This window comes from Eschrichtius robustus, chromosome 14 (genome assembly GCF_028021215.1).
Source record: "Eschrichtius robustus isolate mEscRob2 chromosome 14, mEscRob2.pri, whole genome shotgun sequence".
NCBI lineage: Eukaryota > Metazoa > Chordata > Mammalia > Artiodactyla > Eschrichtiidae > Eschrichtius > Eschrichtius robustus.
In genome coordinates this window covers 17055530-17079560 of record NC_090837.1, presented here as the reverse complement: position 1 = coordinate 17079560, position 24031 = coordinate 17055530, and the positions used below count along the sequence as shown (strand labels likewise).

At 54.8% G+C, this 24031-nt stretch overlaps 1 protein-coding gene across 6 annotated transcripts; it reads left to right on the top strand.

Annotated features, from left to right (window-relative positions):
• The first annotated feature begins 3776 nt into the window (after nt 1–3776).
• On the top strand, nt 3777–23175 carry MSI1 (musashi RNA binding protein 1). 6 transcript variants are annotated; one of them, XM_068563011.1, is made up of 14 exons: nt 3777–3835; nt 4005–4045; nt 4611–4689; nt 4788–4872; nt 7750–7791; nt 9267–9359; nt 12957–13005; nt 14179–14261; nt 14753–14870; nt 17435–17515; nt 18732–18788; nt 21585–21653; nt 22479–22666; nt 23119–23175. In XM_068563011.1, the coding sequence occupies exons 1-14, from the start codon at nt 3777–3779 to the stop codon at nt 23158–23160; spliced, it is 1086 nt and encodes a 361-aa protein (XP_068419112.1). In that variant the 3' UTR covers nt 23161–23175. The 6 variants fall into 6 exon arrangements, with proteins under 6 accessions (XP_068419112.1, XP_068419113.1, XP_068419111.1 ...); XM_068563012.1 differs by having other exon boundaries at nt 4608–4689; nt 22512–22666; XM_068563010.1 differs by having other exon boundaries at nt 4608–4689.
• The last annotated feature ends 856 nt before the right edge of the window (nt 23176–24031 follow it).

The window sequence follows — 24031 nt, the reverse complement described above, 5'->3', positions numbered from 1 at the left end:
AAGGTGTTTTCATATGCATGATCTCACTTAAGTCTTGGCAGCAACTCTGAGGGTAAGTGGAAGTCCAGAAGGCTGAGTGGCAAATCCCTAGACTCACCCATCCAGAAACAGTGGTGGTTCCAGGACCAACCTATGGATCCTTTGACTCTTGGTCAAGTGCTCTCATTACCCCCAGCCAATTGCCTGCTGGTCGAGTCCAGGAATTTGGGAAAAGTAAAAAGTATAGAGAGAAATTAGGGCAAAAATGGGGGGAAGGGTATAAAACAGACTGATTATAAATGTTTGGCTCCTAATCAGCTTACGGTAAATTTTCCGTTCTCCTGCATGGACAAGAAATGGGATGTTCTGGGTAATCCAGTGTTTTGCTTGGGCATTGCATTTTCAAAGAATGAGAACACAGTGAAATACTCTCAACACCAAAACCACACAGGCCGTAATTTAATCTTTAATTTTGCTATTGTTGTCATTCTAGAAGACTCTTTAGTATATTTTAAAGCAGTGTTTCTTCAAGAGTGGTCCAAGGAAAACCTCAACTATCAGCATCATCGGATAGAGGTGCTTGTTTAAAAATGCAGTTTTCAGAGCCCCCGTCTACTGAAAATCACTGGGTGATTTTTTTTAATGCATGTTAAAGTTTGGGAACCACTGTTTTAGAGCAGGGGAAATCAAATTATGAATATCAATTATCATTGCACTTAAGAGATGCAGAAATTCTGCTTAAATGAGAGTTCTGGATAACAGATTAATGGACCTCATTTCCTTCAATTCTTTGCTGAAACATCACCCTCCCTGTGAGAACTTTCCTGATTTAAAATTGCTTATCACCCTCTCCCCCATGCCTCCCACCCTCCCTAGCCCCCTTCCTTCTCCCCAGTGCTTACCAACATGTAACTGACAAATCACTAATTTATTTATCTATTTATTTATTATCTGACTCCTGTCTCTAGTAAGCAAGTTTCTCCAAGGTAGGTGGTAGGAATATAGCACCTAAGACAGTGTCTGGTAGGTAGAAAGTGTTCAATAAGTATTTGTGGGATGAATGAATGTGCCAAGTTGCATCTTGGTGCTTGGGCGGAATGTCATTTGCCCACTGTATTTCTCGAAAGGATTTTTTAAAGTATAAAGCAATTTATGCTTTAATTCTCTCAGTGATTTTCAGGGTGTGTCATACAGAGAGAAAGAGCTGGAACCGAATCCTCTAATCTCCTAATTCTGGGGTTTGGGCCAGTTGCTCTAAAGATCGTTTTTTCTTAATACCACTGAGATCTTCAATTTACTGTGAGGATCATCCATTTACAGCTGCATTGTCCTGTGAGGGTTACCTCTAGAAGGACTCCTCACCCCTACTGTGAACAAAGTGGAAGGAAGCAATGAGACTGGGATGAGAACCTGCAGTGAGAACCTGCAGTGGGAGGGGACTTCTGTAAATTCACCCCACATGTGACAGGTAGCGACAACAAGTAGAAACTTCCTCCTCTGAGGTCCTGCATGAGGATGCTAATAAATGGTTCCTAACTCACCGGGCTTGGCTGGCTCTGCACAAATGACCCTTACCCGTTTCCTACCCTCCCAAGAGCACCAGCACCAAAATCGATGCTCATGGGCGCTTTGGGGCTCCCTCCTCCCCTCACCTCCCCACTGGCCCCATTTTACACGCAGGAAGCCTGAAATTTAGACCCAGGAATGATCAGTTCCCTAACACCGGAGGTGCTCTTTGCTGACCCTTATCCATGTCTCTCCCAGGACACACCTGATGTCCCAGTTTGTATTAAGATGGTGAGAAATACCCTGTGTGGGGTGCCCCCCACCCCCAGTCCAGGGGATTCTGAGAAATTGTGAGACCAGTCAGATGATAAAAACAGGAAAAAGCAAGTTTGTTTCTAGTGTTATGCACACAGAGTGGCAGGATATACCTGCTGAGTGTTCCCAGAAGGTCCCTGAGGAAACCATTAACCTGAGTCTCTCCTGTTCTTCTACTAGAGGTGGCTGGGGTGGGGTGGGGGCAGGGAAAATATACTGAGAGGAGGGGGATGGGCATCCTTCCAGAGGTCAGGGTTACGTTGCCCGGAGCTCCTGCACACGTTAATAAAAGGTGGCTAACTTGAAGATGGAGGTCAAGGTGAGCAAGGGGCTTGTCATCAGGGGTTGTCACTGGGTTACACAGAGCGATTGAAGAGTGGGGGGTAAGGAGTGGGAGGTGAGTTGGGAGGGAGGGGTTTGTGTGGCACTGAGACCCCCAGCAGTGTTGGGGATTTGGGGAGGAGTGGCTGTCTTAGCCTCTGACTTTGACCCTTTCTTGGCTGGTTTCAGCCAAGGAATTGAGGAGAGGATATGGATTTGGAGAGGTGGCGGATAGGGAGAGTGGCCTGGGTCCGGAGGTGATCCAGGATGGACTTCCTCGGGGTTCCCAGGCTAGAGGAGGGAGTTTAAGGGGTGGATGAGATGGCCCCCAGGAGCCTGGGGCGAAAGCACTGGAGGATCTCAGAGACCCAGAAGATGGGGGTGTGGGGAGAAGGAAGACGGGAAGGCGTTTGCCTCCATGGGAGTACTCTAAATTGAGACGGACGGAGAGAACTCCAAACGCAGTGGGTAGGCAGCCTAGGTTCTTCCAATCCGATGGAGTGGGGCTTAGAACTCTGCAAAAAAAAAAAGGGGGGGGTCATTCAGAGGGGAAGGTGCACAGCTGAGCCATCGGGCTCCTAACCTGGAAACGGGAGGCTCTGGAGGCGCTGACCTTTCCCCCAGCCTCGGTGGGGAGTTGGGCGGTGAGCCTCTGGAACCTGCTTTCCCGAATCCAGACGGAAGTCCGAGTAGGGCTGACACGAGGGAGCCGGGGAGTGAGGGAAACGGTGGCGACTCCTCACACTGGAGGGGGTTGCGGGCAGCGGCAAACCAAGAACCCGGGCTCGGGGCAGGGGGTTTCTCAACAGACTATAGAGTCCACGGCTGAGGACGGAAAGGATCTGGGGGACCTGAGAGGGATTGTCAGAAAGGGTTGAGGGGAACGGACACGATTTCTACCGCGGTGCCGAATGAAGGCTCTCCGCTCGGGACGCGAGGCACCGAGAGGGTTCCCCGAATTGGATATGGGGGATATGGGACACTGGGAGCGGACTGAGGGCCGCTGAGGGGGGAACTCTAAATTAGGTTCGGCGGAAACTGGGGGCTCGGAGGGTGATTCTTGCTCGGACTGGGGGAATGGAGGGATCCTCACCAGTTGGAACGTGAGGGGATTGGGGTTCTATCTCCCTCCCGACCCAGGGAGCTTGGAGACCTCTTAGATTCTGGATAGCGGGGACCTGAGAAGGAGGACTGGGGGGCCCCAGATCCGGAACCGAGCTACCTTGAAGGCACCGGGAAGCGCTTCATTCCGAGAGGGCGTTCCCGCGGCCCGGCCCCCGTGCCGGGGTGGATGGGGGGTGCGGCCGCGCCCAGGTCCCGGCCCGCCTCGGGATTCGGGGTCTCTCTCGCCCTCGGGGACCCGGGAGCCCGGCGGGAGCGGGGTCCCGGCGCCGCCGCCTCCGCGGGCGCCCGGGCGGACCGGCGAGCGCTGGGATTTATGCTCGCAGGGCGGCGGGGGGAGGAGCCGGCAGGTCGGCCCCCGGCGGGCCCTCCCCTCGGCCGTCCCCGCCCGCCCGCCCGAGCGGGGTCGGGGGAGGGGGCAGCATGGCCTGTCCGTCCGGCCCCCTTCGCCGCGCTCCTCATCTGCCCCGCGCCGAGCGCTGCCGCCGCCGCCGCCGCCGCCGCTCCGCTGCCCGCGCCGCCCGCGGCTCCCGATGGAGACTGACGCGCCCCAGCCCGGCCTCGCCTCCCCGGACTCGCCGCACGACCCCTGGTACGGCCCGGCCCGGCCCGGCCCGGCCTTACTGGCCCGCGCCCGCCCCGGCCCCGCCAACATGGCCGATCCGGGTCGGGCCGGGCCTCCCCGGGGCCCGGGCCCGCGCCCCCTGCGCCCGGGCGCCCGGCGCTCACGCGGGCCCTTTGTGTCTCTCCTCCTCCCGCAGCAAGATGTTCATCGGGGGACTCAGTTGGCAGACTACGCAGGGTGAGCGAGCCCGGGAGCGCCCGCCGGCCCGGCTGGGCACCCGGGACCCCCCGGCGCCCCGGAACCGGACACCCCAGCCCGGCCCTGCGCCCCGCTGACCCCGGGCGCCTCCGCGCCCTGTTTCGCGCCCCGCCCGGGGACCCCGAGAGCGCAGAGCGATCGGCTAGCGCGCACGGCCCAGCGGGTGGAGGGGAGGAGATGAGGGGTTCAGGGGGCATCGGGGGGTGGGCTGAGCCCCCGGGACCCGCCGGCGGCAGCGCCAACTCCGCTCGCACCTGCGGCTCAAACTTTTGTGAGGCGGCTCCCGGAGCGGCGGGAACCCGGCCGGAGCCGTCCCCCCTCCAGCCCAGCTCGGCCCTCGGCTTCCTGGGGCCCCCAGTGGGCGCCAGGAGGCTCCACGGGAGCCGGGTGAGGACCGGGGGTGGGGGAAGCGGTGGAGAGCGTGCAGCCTGCTTGGCGCGGGGGCGGCCGGGCCGAGCCGGGGTCACTGGGGGCAAAGGACGCGGGAAGGGGGGAAGGGCGCGGGGCGCGGGCTGGTCCGAAGGCGGGTGTGTGGTTACAGAAGGGCTGCGCGAATACTTCGGCCAGTTCGGGGAGGTGAAGGAGTGTCTGGTGATGCGGGACCCCCTGACCAAAAGATCCAGGTGAGCCCCTCACCCCCTCCTCCTGCTCCCGGCTCGCCCCCCTCCGCCGCCACTCACTGCCTTGTAACCATCTGCCTCTCCCTCACTACCGTGCGCAGGGGTTTCGGCTTCGTCACTTTCATGGACCAGGCGGGGGTGGATAAAGTACTGGCGCAATCGCGGCACGAGCTCGACTCCAAAACAGTGAGTGGCCCTCGGGGCTTCGGGGGTCCTTGGGGAGAGGGAGGTCGCTGGAGGAGAGGGTCAGGCCTCTCCCCAGGGGACAGTTGGATGGGGTCCTGAAGGAAGGAGGGAGTTTTCTGAGTAGAAGGGCTGCCACACACTGAAACTTTGTCACTAGAGTTGAGGGGAGGCGGAGCAGGAAAATCCCAGGCCAGCTAGGAGATGTTGCATCCCCCCAACCCCTCCAGTACCGGTGAGGGAAGACGCAGCTACCATCCCCTCCCTGTACATACTAATCTTGATGCCTCAGAGAGGAGCTTGGGGTGGGGCTAGGTCCCTCCCCTAGCCCAAATTGGGTGAGTCAGGGCTGCAGTGACCCACCCGTGGCTTCTCCGAACTCTAACTATTATTTGGCTCCCCCCACCCCATTACAGACCAATGGCAAAGCATCATTGAATCCCCCTCCCTTCTTCCTTCCCTCCCTCCTCCCCTGACTTTTGGTCAATGAGCTCCTTGCTTTGTGTGGAAGACGTGAACCTGCTTTGCCCATGAAGGGATTTATGAGAAGGGAGCTAGCTTGCCTGGAGACAACCCTTTCCAGCTAGATCTGAGGAGAAGCTGCTTGCTGGGCATTCAAACTCCGGGAACATTTTGCTGCTGTCTCACTGCTCCCCCAGTGTCTTGGGCCCTGCAGGGGGCGCTGGCACAGGCCCCAGCTCAAGGGGAGAGGGAAGAGGAGAAAGCAGAGGAGGGGTTCCTCTGTGATGGGGTGACTGTCTGCCAGGGGGCCGGGACAGTGCGATCTCTCACCACACTCCCCCACTCTCCTCCAGCCCTGGGCCTCCCTGCTTGGGTCAGTCATTGGCTCCTGTTTACCTGCAACAATAGCTGGTTGTGCCCAAGAATTTGTTAAATTACCTCCTGTCCCCAGCTCCTGTTATCTCTGCCCAGTGGCTCCCACTCCTGCTCGCAGTAATGAGCAAATGAGGCCAGGCCTCAACTTTGCCGGCTCTGAAAGGATCTTCTTGGCGCAGACTGAGTGACCCAAGCTGGGAATGGAGAGACAGTGGCCTATTGTTTTTGGTGATTATCTGCCATCAAGCTGCCTGTTCTCCTACCATCCCCTGTCCTCAGAATGCACTGATGGCTTCTGCAGCGCTCAGGAAGCAGAGATTTTGGGGCTGGGGCTGGAGCTGAGGGCAGGGGCATGGAAGATGGATAAGGGGAAGAGAGAGGTGAGGAAGGAGGATGAGACGGGCATCCTTCTGAGACTTGGGACTTGAAAAGGGCAAGGGCTTTGTGTTTGGCATTCTCCAGCCTGGGAAGGGAGGTTTATTGTGGGGAGTCTATTTTGGGTTCTGACTTTCACCTTTTATTTACTTGTTGGGTTTTATGTTGCCAGCTGTGAGTCAGAGTGGAGGTAGGGTGTGTCAGGGATTGGGTGTGCGTGGCTCTGCAGGACATAGCTTGGGTACCATCTCCCCATCAGTGTCTGCACATGGGGACTGTCTGAGGTGTGCTCTGGCAGCCTCCAGGAGAAATAGAAGGACGAACATGTCCATCGAGGTACGAAATCATACCTTCGGACAGGAGAATGGGCAGCTGTGATTATCCCTGGAGCCCCTTGGCATTTGGGGAGAGAGGAGGCATTGCCCAGTGTGGATTTTGGAGGTTCCTTCTCTGTGGGTAGATTCCAGAGGGGGAACCAGGGAGGCTGGCCCTGGTTTGTGCCATTTGGGCAGTGAGGGACCAGAGCCCGTTGCCTAGAACTAGGCTGAGTTTTGAATGGAAGGAACTCTGGGGAAAGATAGATCTTCCCTGCGATTGGCTGGTGAACTTCTGAGTGGTTTCCACCCATGTGAGTGGCAAGAAGCTCTGAAATGACCAGGCCTCATAGATCGTGCATTGATCACAGTGTCTTGTGCTCTGGCTTTTGCCGTTTGTCAGTACGAATATAGTACCCAGGAGTACCCAGGTGCATCTTGCTTTTCCCCTTTGGTTGTTCACAGCCAAGGGCAAAGGTGGCCTGCTGGTAATAGCACCTTTGTTTGTGCAATGAAGGGCAGTTCACAAAGGAATGCTTTCACCTGCATTATCTCATTTGATTCCCTGCAGCTCCCTCTGGGAAAAGTGGGTGCTATTGTCCCCACTTTGCAGATGGGGGAACTGAGGCTCAGAGGGATCAGGCAAGTTACCAAGATCACAGGCTTGGCCAGGGGCCCAAAGTTTCTGAGTTCAAATCCCGTGTTCTTGCGTGTCACCAAACCTGCGCTCTGCTTCACCCCAAGCCGAGCTGTATTATCAGGGAACTGTTTGTTTGCGGCCTCAAGAAGGGCTGTTAGATGTCGATGGTATTGGGAAAACAGAATTGAGTCTACCCTTGGTGGTTTATGAACTGTTATCTTGAAGCCTTTTTCAGGCAAAGAGTGTTTCCATTCACAAGGCTTCCGAAGTCTGGATCGCATACCTCACCTGGACAGGTATCTGTCAGGCAGGAAGGCCCTCGATATACCTGGTGCTGGAAGGAATAACACTTTGTTTACTTTCTTCTGGTTCTTGCTGAGGGCTAGACAACAAGTGCTTTGTAAGCATTACCTCAAATAATCTGCAGACAGCCCTTTGAGGTGGATGTTAGTATTGGTCCATTTTGCTGGTGAGCTCAAGCCTGAGCCTCAGAGAGGTTAAGTAATTTGTGCAAGCTCTCACAGCTGGGAAGCAGTGTAAGTGGGATTCGAACCCAACAGCCTGGCTCTAGGGCCTAAATGCTTAACTGTTACATTTTCCTGCCAGAGGCTGTGGTGGTTTCTGTCACCTCTGTGTCCTGGGATGAGAGAGGTCCTCAGATCTTCAGGCTGAGTGTGATAACCAACACCCCTCTACCTCTTTCTTCCCTTTCAGATTGATCCCAAGGTGGCCTTTCCTCGGCGAGCACAGCCTAAGGTAGGTATGTGTGTGTCTGGGAGCAGCTGTGTACAACCGGCAGTGATTTTCCCAGCATTCCCTTCTATGGAAGAGGCTTCTGGTTGGAGTGTTAATGGCATGGACTGGGATGGAAGGAGGGACGATTCTTCACGTCCTTGTTCTGTGAATTGCAGACACCATGCATTTTTCCATCTGTTGAGAGAAGGAGGAACCCCTCAGGTGATTCATTGCCCTGTATTTGAAGCCAGTACACTTTGGACCCTGGGTCTAATTCTGACTCTGGAGATCACAGCCTCTGTGCCCAGCACCTCTGGGAGGTCAAACACAGCCCAGACTTACCCTCTGAGGCTGAGCTAAAGTCAGGCCAGGGAGCTACCTCTGACCCCCCCAATTACCACCCCCCGCCTCTGGGGTGAGGTGTGTTGGGCTTGCAGAGTGGGAAGGGACCATGATGTCTGTCACCTGTTATCTTTCAAGTTGGGTGACTGTGGCTGCCCTCCCAAGTATTCTTTTTCCCTGGTGCTGTGGCGAGTTTTTCTGGGTGTATGGAAAACAGATTTCTGAGCAGTTGAGCTATACAGAACTCAAAACTTTTGGTGCAGGACAGGGGCCTATTCCAGGGCCCAGGGCAACTAGCCACATCTTAATTTTTAAGCAGTCGAAAACAGGAGACAGGCGGAAGGCTGACTACAGTACAGAGATCAAGACCCCTGAGACTGCTGATTTATCATGTGTCCTGGGACTAGGTCCCTCTCCAGAAGATCTCAATTCCCCCTTTGCAAGGGGTCGGTGGGAACTAGGATGCTTTAAGATTTTGAGTCATGGCGCCCAGCTCCTGCCACAGCAAAGGGAGAGAGGCAGGTTTTAGGAGACAGGAAAAGGGCATCACTGGAAGAGTCCAGCAGAGGGCCTGAAAGCAATTATGAAGCAGGTATTTGAAGGAAGCCGCACCAGGGAGCACATGGTCGGAATTGGGTTAATTCCATTAAGCAGTTTGGTGACAGAAGGTGCTTTAGTGTTAGGATGGGGCTGGGAATTGCCATGGATTAGCCATGCGCTCCTGGGGTAATTAGGACCATGTGTTCTTCCTAAAACAGGGCTGGGGCCACGGGGCAGCCAGAGGTTGGGTTGGGAGGAGGTTGATGAAGAAAATGTCGGTGTTGAGTTCAGGGGGACCCTGGGATGGGCCTTGGCCTCTCCCAGGAGGGGCTGGTGGGGTCTTTGAGGTAGGCTGTAGGTCTGGGTCTCTAAGCCACCCCCTTCCTTACGCAGACACCAGGAAGCGAGCCAGCCAGGGTGTGGGGTACACAGCTGCCCGTTACAGGCCTAGAGGCAGGGGTCCAAGGGGGAGCTCGCAGGGAGGGGGAGCTTCCGAGTAGCTGGGGCCACAGAGAGCTTGTCAGCTGGCGCCCTGGCAGGAGGGCTGGAGCCCCTGCTGGTGGCGGTAGGCCACAGGACTCAGATGCCCACTTTCTCATTCCCTCCCCTAACAGATGGTGACTCGAACGAAGAAGATCTTTGTTGGGGGGCTATCAGTAAACACCACGGTGGAAGACGTGAAGCAGTATTTTGAGCAGTTCGGGAAGGTGGGTCAAAACTGGGGGTGCTGGCTGGGGGGGTATGAAAGGCCTGTAGAATTTTGGTCAGTAGCAAGTGGAGTCCAGCCAGGTCATTCCAATTCCTGCAAGAGTTGAAAAGGGGGCTGGGTCCTTTTGTGGGTGAGACTGGGCCAACCCACCGTTCAGGCTCCTGGCCTATCTGTGGGCTTCGGACTCTGGACACGTCCCCAGGGAGAGAAGCCACACAGTAGCTGTCCCTGTTGTTGCCCTTCTCCTGCTTATCTTCATTCTCCTGAGGGAGGCTGTGCTCCCGAAGCCAGTTCAATCCAGTCACCCCTTGGCCTCCTGGGAGTTTGCACCTGTCCAGTCCACGGGCGGTTGTACCTTCCCCCACTCCTTCCTGGTGAGGATGATAAGGAAGCAATAAATATGACTCCCAGTTGTACTCAGGACCCTCCTTGCACAGGTGGGAGCTGAGGGGGAGGGTGCCGATCTCTTAGCTATTGGGGAGGGGCTGAAGAGACCACCCCAAATTCCTGATCAGTCCCGGAGGACTGCTTCTTAGCTCTGAGGTGCATGGAGCTTACATTTCTGGGCCATTTAGTCCATGCAGAAGCAGATGTGGTGACATCAGACAATAGGATGTCCCCAGAAAGGGGAGCAATGTGAACATCAAGGTCCCATGGAGAGATGGCTAGGAGGGGACCAAGTTTTAAGTCTGGGGCTGAAGTAGGGCTGCTGTGCTTAGTGCTGGGGTCCCTGGTCTTTTCTAACGTGAGACAGGCTGCAGGCTGGATCCCACTTTCCCGTCAAGGCTCTTTCAGTTCCCTGTTAGGCAAAGGGCACAGGAGAATGTGGCTTGGGAATGGGATGTGAGCTGGGGACTGGGTGGGTTTCCAGCCCCACCCCTCCGTCTCTAGGGTAGAGGGGGAGAGGGTGGGAGGTCCCCTGGCCAGCGGATGCTGGCGATGCGAGGGCCAGAGGCCTAGGCTCAGGCGCCTCAGCGGGGACCCGGGCACAGGACCCAGGGCAGGTCGGCCGCCTGGGCCCCAGAGGGAAGGGCGCTCCTGGGAAGCAGCAGGCCCCGCTCGGCTCCGGTGGGGTGTCTTTGTGTCTGAGCGCCGAGCATTAGAGCTCGCACTAATCTGATCCAGCAGCTGTGATTGGAGGCCGCCTGCCCCCGGGGCCGGCGTTGCCATGGCAACCGGGCCCCAGGAGAAGCCGTCAGCGGCCGCGTCTTTTGTTCGGGCCTAAATCGGCGTTGGCATGTGAAACCGGCCCGGGGAGGCCAGGGGGAGCTGGAGAATAGGCTGCCAGGGAGCGAGGGGGACAGCCGGGAATGCCAAGGGCCCCGCGGCGGGGGGCCTCCCGCCCGGATCGAGGGGCCGCCGCCGAGGGGGGAACAATGGTCAGCCGCCATGGCTGCCACTCAGGCTTAGCGGCCGCCGAACTTGGCGGCTCCCACTGGTCAGCAGGCCTCGGCCGCCTCCCCTCCCCCCGCCCGAGCCCCCCTGCCCCTGGGTTCCCATGGAGACCAAAGCCTATTAAGGACACTGGGCTGGGAGCCTCTCTCCCCTCAGCTGGCCCCAGGAGGGGGACACTGGTGGGGGTCCCCTGGACCCCCAGCCACTTTCCTTGCTCTGTGCCCTGGCCTCAACCCCGGTGCCCCAGTCTGGGTCTGTCCAGCCAAGGCCCAGGTTGAAGGGTCTGGGGGGCCAGGGCTGGTAGAGTGGGAAGGTTGGGTGGAGGAAGGGCTGTGGATTTGGGCTGAATCAGTTATGGGTCCGGCAGGAGCTCAAAGCTGCAGGATGGGGGAGGAGGGTGTGGCTGGTTCATCTACTCATTCGTTCAAAAAATAATCACAGTAGCACAAGTCCAGGTGCTCAGTAGGGTGGTCATGGTCATAACTGGCACAGGCACTGTCTTCATGGAAACTTCAAAGCCAGTGGTGTCCAGCTGTTCTGTCTCTAGCTTTGCCACCCTCCCCCATGTGACTGTGGGTAAGCCCCTCTATAATAAAAGTAATAATAATAATAATAATAATGGCTGTTATTCATTAAGCACTTACTGTATCCCAGGTACTATGAGTTAAGAGTGTTACATGCACTATCTCATTTAACTCCTCCCTATAAGACACTGTTTATACCCATTTTACAGATGAAGAACTTGAATCATAGAGACATAAAGCTGCTTGCCAAGCTTACTTTCCAATTCCAGCCTGTCCTACTCAAAGCTTGTGCTTCTATCACAAGCCTCCTTTCCGGGTTTCTCTTTTCCCTGTGCTAAACATGCATTGTCCTTCCAGTTTGGACGGTCTAGCTAATTTGGGATGTGGGCTCAGAATGGGTCCATAGCATGGGAGTTAGGGTGGCACTGTGCTGCAGGGCCCTGGGGCAGGAGGCTTCTTGGGAAGGGAGATGTAATTTCCCCCTGAGATTCTCCAGGGATCCAGCTGCCTCCTGGCTCAGTGGAGGTGGGGTGGGGGGTATGTGTGTCCTGGTTCTCCCAGGGGAAAGTCAGGGGCCCAGTGCCGCTTGGTGCCTAAGAAGAACTGGAGGACCACCCAGTTCAGGGGCTGCCCTTTCCACTTTAACAAGGCAGATGACGGCCTGGAAAGAGAGCAAAGGAGAGTGGGGAAGAGGCTGTGCCCCAAGGCCTCAGGAAGTTTTCCTTTATCCCTTGGGTGTCTGACCATTTGGGGGAGGGTCAGCAGCTGGAGTGGGATGTGGAGGGGGGAGAGGCAGTATCAGAGGCAGCCCTTGATTTCCACCGAGGATGAATCAGACCTTAGCTTAACCCCATGAGACAGCTGACACTGGCTGAAGAATTAAGAGGGCAAGGAGGGAAGCAGCAGATGTAGGCAAAGGGAAGCTGGGACTGCAGAAGAGAAGCGAAGGACTTTGGCTGTCCATGTATCCAAGAGGATGCCTTGAGGGAGTAGCAAGAAGAGAAGACAGGAGTCCAAGGGATGGGGGATAATGTAGACCCTCCTCCTTCCTCCACCCCTTTCCCCTCCCCCAGTCAGTGGGAGGCAAGAAGCCCAGGCACTGAACTCTACTTGCTTTAATTACAGCCTCTAGCAAAAGGAAGCCTCAATTAGAGGAAAAGATCTGTACCATGAGAGGAGAGTTGGGTCTGGATGGAGTAGCTGCTGTCCTCCCGGCCTTTTGCAAAAAGGAAAGAGGTTTTCACTTCCCCACCTCATATCTTACTACTATATTTTCCCCTCTAGCACCCATTCTATGCCTCCTCCTCCCAGGTTTGATCTGGGATTTGCTGGGTGACCTTGTGTAGGTGACTTCATGTCTCTGAGCCCATTTCCTTATCTACAAAATGAGGATCTTACCATGCAAGGAATATGGAGGAGAGGATGGTGGGGCAAAGTGCCAAGCATATATTTGGTGCTTAATATGTTCAGGCTGGCCCGTTGAGATTTTGGGGGTTGAATGGTAGTGCTGTGGCACCCAGTTGGGGTTGCAGATGGAAAGTTGTCCCCTACCCAGGGAGCAGGTTTAAGATAAAGCCTGGACTGGGCAAGAGGGGAACGGGTGTCGGAGCCCTTGCTCCTGGGTTGTGGTGGAGGACCCTGTGTCTTGTGGGTCATCCACGGTAGCTCTGTTTCAGGTGGACGATGCCATGCTGATGTTTGACAAAACCACCAACCGGCACCGAGGTGAGTTTGGCCCCCTCCCCCTTCCCAGGCCAGGCTGGGGGCCTGTGGTCAGCCAGGGGGCTACAGGTCACAGCTGCCCTTTCATCTCGCCTCCTGACATCCTATCCCCGAGGATCTGCATCCTCTCCGGGGCCTGGCCTTACAGAAGGCTTTTGTCCCGCCGTTTCCTGTGCTAGAAACTTGCCGAATTGCAGACACCCGAGAGGAGCAGAGGAGCAGAGGAGCAGACCTATCCTCCCCTTGCAGCTGAGCCCTCCACCCCCACCCCAGCCAGTGTCTGCCCAGCCGGTGTCTGCCTGGGCTTACCTTGTCCCTGGTAACCAGAGCTTAGACCGGGCCACCCCCGGGTCAGGCTGACTCCACAGCCCCAGGCAGTCTGCTCCGGCCACTGCCCCCTCGCCCCACCCTTCGGCTGAGCCCAGCCCCCAGGACCCTTGCCCCTGAACCTGTGAGCATCTGGGCCACCGGGTGTACACTGCCTGGTTGTTTTTCTCCCAAGGGACTTGCCTTCTGAGAAATCCCATTCCAGCCCCTGGGGCACACCCAGGAGGAGGCGGGGTTGTTTCTCCAGTGCCTTCAGAGCTTTGGGCCTTTTAGCCTGTTTGGGGAGTGGGGTATGTGCTGGTGTGTGTGTGTGTGTTTTTTTGTCTGTGCATGTGAGGGTGTCTGTGTCTGAATAGTTTTGTAGATCTAGCGTGTCAGAGTAACTGTACATGTACACAGGGGCCTTTATTCATTTGTGAGCACTGGGGAGTGTCTCTGTGATATATGGGTACCTAGGTGTACCATATATCTGTGTATCTGTGGACAAAAATATATTTGTACACGTTCGTGTGCATTTTTAAAAGTATTTGTGTGTGCTCTTTTCCCCTCCTTGGAAAGCATCTGAGGAAGAGAAAAGGCATGTTGAATGTTGTTTGCATCATAGCTCTGCCTCTTTCTAACTTGCTACGTGGTCTTGGGCAAGTCATTTCGCTGAGCCTTGGTTTTCACATCCGTGATTTGGGAGTTGAAACCCTGTCTCATCGGGTAGTTGAGAGGTTGCTAGGCTGGGAACAAAGCTTCTTGTTAACGCTTAGACACTTGCCTGTGGGGGGGGAGTGGTGTTATTGGTATGACTTGGGGCTGGGTTTTGACTATGAGCCCGGTTCTGAGCCTGCCTTTGCCCTCTAGGGTTCGGCTTTGTCACGTTTGAGAGTGAGGACATTGTGGAGAAAGTGTGTGAAATCCACTTCCACGAAATCAACAACAAAATGGTGAGCCAGGATTGGATGGGGTGGAGGTGCAGAGGGAGACTAGGGCTCCAGGCTGAGCCAGCCAGGGCTGCTTGGGGGTTCTGCAAGCAGGCAGAGGGGCCTCACAGTCAGTGGGGCAGAGCCAATTCTCCCACCCCCTGAAAATCTGGACAGGAAGACAGTGGCCCACAGCTGTGAGAAGGCATGGCTGGTGGGCTCAGAGGGACCCGGGTTGAAATCCTTACTCGGCCGCTTACTAGTCTAGTCATTGAGCAGATGACTTCCCCTCTCTGAGCCTCAGTTTCCTCATCTGTAAAATGAGAGTGGCAGCAGTACCTCCATCATAGGGTTGGTGTAAGCATTCGATGAACTACTGCTTGCAAAGCTGATCTCTAGCACTCTGTGATCCCTCCAGAAATGGTAACCATGAAATTAACAATAAAGAGGCCTGCCAGGGAATAGGAGGGTGACCTGTGTCTATAGGAGGGAATGACTGCCAGGTCTCATTGCAGGTGGAATGTAAGAAAGCTCAGCCAAAAGAGGTGATGTCACCGACTGGCTCGGCCCGGGGGAGGTCTCGAGTCATGCCCTATGGAATGGACGCCTTCATGCTGGGCATCGGCATGCTGGGTATGTGCTAGGCCTGCATCTGCGGCTTCTTCCTGCCCGAAACTGCTCCCAGGGCTACCAGGGGCTGCATGGGTGTTGCATCTCCTCGGTGGTCTGCCCTCCTGTCTGAGTGGTTGGGTAGGAGTGTGGACCGAGGATCTCTGGTCTGCCCGTCCTAATGAAGGTAGGCCGATTTGGTTGTAGGGTGCTGCCCTCTGGTGGTGATCAAAAGAATGGTCCAGCTGCTCCTCATTAATTGGTCCTTCCGTCCATCCGTCCATATTTGTCCACCCATCTGTCCAGTAAACAGTTATTGAGCAACTATAAATGCCAGGCCCTATGCCAGGAATTACAACAGTGACTTTCCTTGGAGCTTTATGGTCTGGCAGGGGAAAAAAATAAGTAAGAACATATAAATAAATAGCTTTAGGATGAGAATTATAGGATGCCAAGGGAGCATGGTCATAGCAAAGTTGACCAAGATTTGGAGAAGCTAAGAAAGAAGTCACATTTAAGCTGAGTCTGTGGGTTGAGTAGGAGCTAGTTACAGGAGGGCAGGGAGCAGGGGAGGGAAAAAGTGGTCAGGCAGATGGAACAGCATTTACAGACACAAAGGCCTCTGGGAAGGTAGAAAGAAGGCTGCTTCTTCTTGTTCATTCAACCAATATTTATTGAGCAGCTTCTGAGAGAGAGGACCTGCCTTCATGGGGGTTCCCATCAAGTGGGAGACAGAAGTGAATGGGCAGTGTCACCACAGTGATTGGAGGCTGTGGGAGGCCCAAGGAGGCACTTAAATCCACCTGGGGGTCAGGGAGGCTCCCTGGAGGAGGTCAAGGTTACCGTGAGCCTTGCAAGTTGAGCACGAATCATCAGTGCTTGGGACCCACGACTGAGGGTGAAAAGTCTGAGCTGGGCCCCCAGGAAGGTCACAGTCTCCCTGGAGAGACAAGATGTATATACACAGAAAGAGAACAGTACAAGGGGGTCTTTATGCTGGGGATGGGGGAGGGGTGCTCTGGGGACTCAGAGGAGGGGGTATAGCATGGGCTAGAGGGTCAGGAGTGGGATCACAGATAGAGGGGGTGAGGAATGTACCCACCAAGTAGAGCATTGTCTTCTCCTGAAGTTTTTTGTTTTAACTTTTTATTTGGAAGTAATTTCAAATTTTCAGAAGAGTTGGAAAAATAAAGTAGTACAAAGACCATCCATATACCCTTTCCCATATTCACCTATCGTTTATATCATACCCATTTTGCTTTTATCATTTTCTCCGTATGTGTATGTGTGTACACACACACACACACACACAGTACACTTGTGATTTTTCCCTGAATCATTTGAGGGTAAATTACATGCATTATGGCCCTTTACCCTTAGATAATTCACTGTGTGTTTCCCAAGATTAGGGATGTTCTTTCATGAAACCACATTATAATTATCAATTCATACATTTATACTGATACAATATTTTAATCTAATCTATTATCTATTTTCTGATTTTTATCAGTTGATCCCATAATGTTCTTTATAACTATTTTGTCCTCCAGAACAAGTTCCAGGCTAGAATAAAGTATTGAATTTAGTTGTTCTGTCTCTTTAGCCTCCTGTGGAATATTGAGAAAATTTTCTTTTCAAAGCAATTCATTAGCTGGTTTCACCCCATTTAAAAAGTGGGGGGGGGGGGCGGAAAAGAAAACCTCTAACCAGTAGTGAGAATTGTGGTTAAGAGACTTGGAGCCAGTCAGATCTGAATTTGAATCCCAATTACACCATTATTACTCACTAGGTGATCTTTCTTTCAAAGCTGCAAATATCTATTATAATATATGTATACTAAGTAGCAGGTACTGTGTTGGTGTTTTGGAGAGACAGAAATAAAAGATGGGGAAGACAGAAAATCAGCACTTAAAGAAATCCTGGGATAAGTTCAGATACTGGTCATCAGTGCTATGAAAGGGAAAAACCAGAGTGACATGATAAATATTGAAAGGGAAAAACCAGGGAGGGTGACATGATGAATACTGTAACTGATGAAAGGGAGGTCTCTTGTGTGATGACCTCTCTGAGGAGGTGACATTTGAGCTGCGTCTTGCACAATGAGAAGGACATAGTTATGTGAAAACCCGGGGAAGAGTGTTCCAGGCAGAGGAATCATCATGTGCAAAGGCCCCGGGGTGGGAAAGAGCTTTGTGAATTTGAGAAACAGCAGGGAGGCCAATGTGGCTGGAGCAAAGTGAGAGAGGGGCAGGGTGTATATGAGGACAGGATGGAGGCAGGAGCCAGAGCATGAAGGGCCTTGATAAGAGTTTGGATTATTCTCAGCTAATAAGTGTCACCTCTCTGAGCCTTAGTTTCTCTATCTGTAAAATGGGGCTCCTAATAGTACCTCTTGGGATTCTTATGAGGTTTAAGGAGAGAGTAAAGTGTGCAACAGGCTTTGCACAGGGCTTGGCATGCAGAAGGTATATGGTAAATATGACTGATTATTATTCATGATACAAGGTGGGGAGGGAAATGAGAGGCTCACATCCTTCCCCGCTGAGCTGTAGGTAAGGCATCTGACACTGGTCCCCTTGCCCTATCAGGTTACCCTGGTTTCCAAGCCACGACCTACGCCAGCCGGAGTTATACAGGCCTCGCCCCTGGCTACACCTACCAGTTCCCTGGTAAGTTCTGCCCAGTGTCCCTCTGCTGCCAGCATGTCCCTGGTTCCCGGGCAATCTGACTCCTCACGGGCGGTGTCTGGGGGTGCATGGCATGGGGGAGGTCTGCCTGCTGGAGGCTTGGAAGGAAGGGCATGTCTGAGGAAGGAGCGCCTCTCCCCACCCATCCCCCCCCCTCCCCAGAAGCTGGGGGGGGGCTCCCCGTGTGGCCCTGCATGGCACCCCTCCCTCCCAGGCTGATCTCTGCCCGCCTCTTGCCTTTCTCTCCTCCCTACCCGCCTCCGGGGTTGCCACTTCCACCAAAAGGGCATTGGGCTTGTGGGGGCAACCTCCCTGAGGGCCAACATTGGTTGTGTCCTTACGGACTCACCGATAATGACCATGTGCTACTCTGAGCCCCTTTCAAGGCAGACAAGACCTTTGGAGACCCTGAACGCTGAAAAACAATTTAAAAGCAAGATGATCACCACCCTCATTTGTAATTCAAAATAAAAACAACACTAGGCCTTCTCATAAGTGGCGAGAAGCCCAACAAAGTTCTGAGCTTTCCCATGATGACTATTCAATGTTTTTTTTAATATCAAATTTCATATTTTTGCAAGGCTTTTGTTTGTTTGTTTTCTGGTCTTATTTTTCTAGAGGTCCCCTAAGCACTTGCACCTTGGGCAGTCCAGCTTGGAATTCTCTATACACATGTTGTTGTCTAGTCCTGACAGTAATCTCTGGGGGAAGGCATGGTGATCCCCATCTTCTAGGTGAGGAAATGGGCTCAGAAGGGAAAAGTGACTGCAAAGATGACTCAGCTAGAAAGTGGCAGAGCTGCTCTAGGGTCATCGCTTCCCATCAATGCTACCTTCCCAGCTCCTCCCCGCCCCCCAAAGAAAATAGGAGGAAAGATGGATTCTGGGAGATATTTTAGTGCTATTTCAAGACTTTTCAGAAAAACAGCGGGAACAGAAGCTCCAGCATCGCCCGGTGCCCAGGGTATAGGTGGCAACTCTGCCCACTCTTCCCTTCTCTGTCTGTCTCCCTTCTCTGTGACTGTGTCTCCTTCCCCACCCTTGCCTGCTGGGGACCGTGCTCTCCCCATCCCCAGCTCTCGGGTCCTGTGCATGGCCTGTCCCCCCACCCAGTGTCCCTGTGGGTGCATTTGTCCTCCCTGGGCCATGCCCAAGAGGCCTCCCTGCATCTTCCTAAGCTGTTTTACGTTTCATTTTAGAATTCCGTGTAGAGCGGACCCCTCTCCCGAGCGCCCCAGTCCTCCCCGAGCTTACAGGTCAGTCGCTCGGATTTCGTACACCTCACAGGCCACATGGGGAGAAAGAGAATGAACCAGGGACCTTCCCAGGGAAAGCTAGTGGGACCCTTTTCTCCTGCCCTCCAGTCTATGAGGATGCAGCAGACTCGGGCACTGGCCAGTCTGTGTAGCTGCATGGCCCTTAAGGGTGGGGCATAGGGCCAAGCCCAGCAGATGGAGGCGAAGTCACTCATTCATCCATTTGACAAATATTTATCCAACGCCTCCCGTATGCCAAGCACCTTGTAGGCGCTGGGAGCCAGTGGTGAACCAGCCAGGGTCTCAAACTCAGAGCAAGGTGGGCCGGGTGGGGACGTCAGGACATGGCAGTGGGCACGGCTCCACTCAGTGCGAGCCAACCCTGCCGGGAGGGGATGCAGACCCACAACTTACAGATCTTATTTTCCAAGAGAAGCCCAAAACCCAGCTTTCACTTTCCAATGAATTTTTCAGTTATTTTCAAATGTTGGCAACCAATTTCAAATTTTTAAACCACTGCAGGCCAAATGCAACATATTTGAGGGCCGAATCCAGCCCGTTTGCAACTTCTGGGCAAGTAGGTGATGTGCTTGGCCATCCTGAGCCATTTCTCAAGCTGGAGTTTTTACTTGGGCCAGTCAGCTCAGCTCTGGAGCTGGGGCCAGGGCTGAGGCCCAGGCCAAGGGCAAGGGGCGGGGCGGTGTGGGTGCAGATGAGGTGGGCTGCAAGGGGTTTCTCTGTTCAACCTGCTTCTCCCCCCACCCCATCCCCAGACTCCCCCCGAACCTAGCCGTGTGTGGAGGACGTGAGCGTGGATGCTGCTTTAGATGAGACCTTCCTTCCAAGGGATGCTCAGGGGGGCCCCAAAATGGGGGAGGGGAAAGAGGAACCTGGGGTGAAGGAAGGGGAGGGAGTCCTGGTGGTGGGGGTGATAGAGGCTCTTCCCTGAGCAGAGTGAGTGGGGGAGCGAAAAGGGGTCTTTCCTACTCATTTCAGAACTCTTGTGTTGAGGACCTACTGTGTGAGACACTGCCAAGCCCTGGAGGCAAAGCAGGGACCAGACACCCAAACTCTGATCTGCAGAACTTGTGCTCTAGAGAGAGAGAGAAATACTTATTATACAAATGAGTAATGCTTTACTGCTGTGATAAGAGCATGCTGGATTTGCTTTGAGGAAATGCCTAACTGGGCCCCAGACCAGACCTCAGAGCCCAGCCCCGCCCTTAAAGAACCGAGGGAAGAAATATCCCCTCTGCAGACATTTTGGCCAGGGAGGACGTGGGTTCAAGACTAAGCAGTTCTTGGAGGTCTGGGGTCCAGACTTTTCCCTCGCCTTCAAGAGACAAGGGTGTTTCCTTCGTGCATTTAATCAATATTTTTTGGGCCAAATGCTGTTCCAGCAGTGGGGATTCAGCAGGGAATGAGACAGACGAGACCCCTGCCCTCCTGGAGCTGATAGTCTAGTGGAGGGAGACATGAATAAACAAGTAAATAAACAAGTATCAGATACTTTCTCAAGGTGAGAAGTTCCACAAGGAAAATAAAACAGGGAGATGTGCTAAAGTGTTAGTGACAGGGGTGAGGGGCTGCCTCAGCAGGGGTGGTCAGGGAAGGCTTCTCAGAGGAGGTGACGTCTGAGTGAGAAGGTGCCAACTCTATGAAGACCTTAGGCAAGTTGTCTCCCAGCGGTGCAGGAATGCTATCCTAAACTTTAATCCCCTGGCCCAATGGCCTAGCCAAGGACTTTCAGGGTTGTTTTTCAGGGTCCCTAGCGTCAGGTCCAGTTCAGGGCCAGGGTCACCAAAACAGCCCCCAGGGGCACATCTTGGGATGGGAGAGGGCACATGCAAACTCCCCAGACCCTGGCTCTGGTTGGGATTGTAGCCTCTCAAGGGCTGCAGTGGCAGAGCCAAGTGGCAGGGGGCGCTCACCCCCAGGCCCGAGGGAGCTCCAGGCTCACCCGACCAATTATTTAAGCAGAGGTCCCTCCTAGTACTGTTCCTTCAGCGGACACTTATTAAACACCAACTGTATACAAGGCAGGGTACTAGGCACTGTGGAGGTGGGGTGGGTGGGGTAGACAGCAAACCAGGGAATAGCCAGATCCCTGTGTCTGAAGAGGGGGTCAGAGAAAAGGGGATGAGGAGACTTGGAGGAAGGAGTGGTCATTTCTGCCTGGGTGGTGGTCAGGGGCCCCTGAAGCAGGGAACTGCGTGCACACGATGTATCGAGGACATGCTCACGGGAGAAGGGGAGCGAAGGGAGCCGGCCAGGCAGCAGAAGGAGCGAAATGGGCTTGTGGCCTGGACTGGAGTCTAGCTTCAGCCGGATCCCACCGGGGGGTGGGGGGGGAATTAATGCACCTCCTGGTCGGTCCCTTGGGGCGACAGCCTGGCTTTTGGTACCCGTGTCAGTCAGTCACTGGCTCCAGTTGACTGGGGTTGGGAAGAGGGACATAATCTCTGTGTACCCCTGGGCTAAGTAGCCCCCGTTCAGCCAAGGGCCCTCCCTGGAGAAGGGGGCAGCTGCAGGCGATGCTCAGAGCAGCTCGGGGGGGGTGCACCACCCGCACCCGCTATGAGGTCTGGTTGTTCAAGTGTGTCCGTCAAGTCCAGGGGAGAAGCTGAGGATCCCTGGGAGGCCATCCTCTCGCCTCCCTTTCTCCAAGGGAGTCTTTCTGCCTGACCCCAGGGCTGCACTGACCCCTCCGAGGTGGGGTAAGGCTGGAGAGGCTCTGCCCTCATCCCCCTCTGCCCCTCAGCCACCACGCTGAAGCGACCATACCTTTCCTTCCAGCCATTCCTCTCACTGCTTACGGACCCATGGCAGCGGCAGCGGCAGCAGCGGCTGTGGTTCGAGGGACAGGTGAGGCCTTCTGGGGCGCAGGAAGCGAGGGAGGGGGACAGGGGGCAGAGAATTCTAGAGGGGAGGGGAGGCGGCCACTGCCACCCCTTTTCAGAGGGACTCACTTATTCATTCACTCAGCGAATATGAACTGAGCACCTGGCAGGCCGGCCAGGAAGGAGACCGACGTGGTCTCTGCCCTCCAGAGCTTACAGGCTGGTGGGGCATCAGGTATTAAAAAGGCAGTCACAAAAAAAAAAAAAAAAGGCAGTCACACCGAAGGATGGCACTGCCCGCTGGGGGATGTCAGCTGTCAGAGGAGCTCACAGGCCTCTCGGGAAGGCTTCCAGGAGGTTGCACCTCTTAACTTCCCATTTGAAGGCAAACAGGAAGAAAAGTATTCCTAACAGAGGGAAGAGCAGGTGCAAAGGCTTGGAGGCCAGTTAGCATGGGTGGAGTGCAGGAGTGGGGAGTGGGGAGGAGGTGGGAGGAACCGGGTCCTGGGGAGACACTGAACATTTTAAGCAGCAGAGTGATGTCCATTTTAGAAAATGCACGCAGCTGCAGGGTGGGGACAGGTGTGAAGGGGCTCCAGAGGGGAGGGGAGGTCAGTGAAGAGGCTGCTGAGCGGTCAGACAAGAGATGATGGGGGCCTGGGCTGGGGCTTGGGGGGGTCGTGGATGGACTCTGGGGGATTTCCGGGCGGCATCCCACATGCCCCTCTGGGTTGTGGGGGTGAGGCAGGGGGGAGGGGCCAAGGTCAGGCTGGGTGGAACAGATTGGAGGGGGTGCTGGAGGGTCACAGCAGGCGCCGGGGCTATCACCGTCTTCTTTCTGGGTTGCCAGGCTCTCACCCCTGGACGATGGCTCCCCCTCCAGGTTCAACTCCCAGCCGCACAGGGGGCTTCCTGGGGACCACCAGCCCGGGCCCCATGGCCGAGCTCTATGGGGCAGCGAACCAGGACTCGGGGGTCAGCAGTTACATCAGCGCTGCCAGCCCCGCCCCCAGCACTGGCTTCGGCCACAGTCTTGGGGTGAGTGGCCGGACCTGGAGGACCCTGAAGTTGAAGGAGGGAGAGGCCTTGTCTGTCTGTGGGGGCAGAAGGGAGGCAAGAGATGACGGATGGAGAGAGTGTCACCAACCAAGGAACAGTGAGGGTTATCATTCAGTCATTCAGTGGACATTTAATGATCTCCTTCTGTATGCCAGGCATTAGATGTGCTCTGGGGATACTGTGCAAATGAGACTCACCATCTCTGCCTGCCTGGAGGCTAGATTCTAGCTCAGGGGTGCCCTACTTTTAACCAGGGTACTGGTTAATGCAGATTCCCAGGCCCTACCCTGGAGAATCTTTTAGTGGGGGAGATACGGGCAGGGCTAGAGAAGGTCTGTGCCTCACCTGGGGCTCCTGTGAGAGACAGAAGGAGCCCCTGGGCTTTCTCTGCTGCCCCCAGGAATCTAGGAGTCAAATTCTTTTCTTTCCAGGGCCCCTTGATTGCCACAGCTTTCACCAATGGGTACCACTGAAGCAGGAGGCAGGTGGCAGGAGGTGAGGAGGCGGGCAGGGGCCTTGGGGTGGGGGTGGCACTGGGAAGGCGAGTACTGGGCAGCCTAGTCTGGGACACGGCCCCCGTCCCTGCCTTCACGGAACCCACAGCCCAGTGAGGAGACAGACCTTCATCCCAGCAGTGGTCAAAGAACAGGAGAAGCGGCTCAGACTGCTCCATAAAGAATGTAAATGATAACAACAATAAGGCAGCACGTGCTGCCTCTCAGGCGAAGATTTTTTTTTTTCAGCACCCTTTTTTTTTTTTAATTTTTGGCCGCGTTGGGTCTTCGTTGCTGCGCGCGGGCTTTCTCTAGTTGCAGCGAGCAGGGGCTGTTCTTCGTTGCGGTGTGCGGGCTTCTCATTGGGGTGGCTTCTCTTGTTGCAGAGCACAGGCTCTAGGAGCTCTGGCTTCAGTAGTTGCAGCACGCGAGCTCAGTAGTTGTGGCTCGCGGGCTCTAGAGCGCAGGCTCAGTAGTTGTGGCTCGCAGGTTCTAGAGCGCAGGCTAAGTAGTTGTGGCGCACGGGCTTAGTTGCTCTGCGGCATGTGGGATCTTCCTGGACCAGGGCTCGAACCCCTGTCCCCTGCCTTGGCAGGCGGATTCTTAACCACTGCGCCACCAGGGAAGTCCCCGAAGATTTTTTAAGATTGATGATGCCCAGCAATGATGAGGGGGGAGGACAATCTGCAAATTGGCTCAGGTTTTCCAAAGGGCAGGTTTATCCAGACTAAACATTCATGCGCTTAACACAACAATTCCACATCTAGGCATTTATTTTTAAAACTACAAATAACTGAAATGCCCATCAACAGGAGAGCAGTTAAACAAACTGCATGCATACAATGGAGTA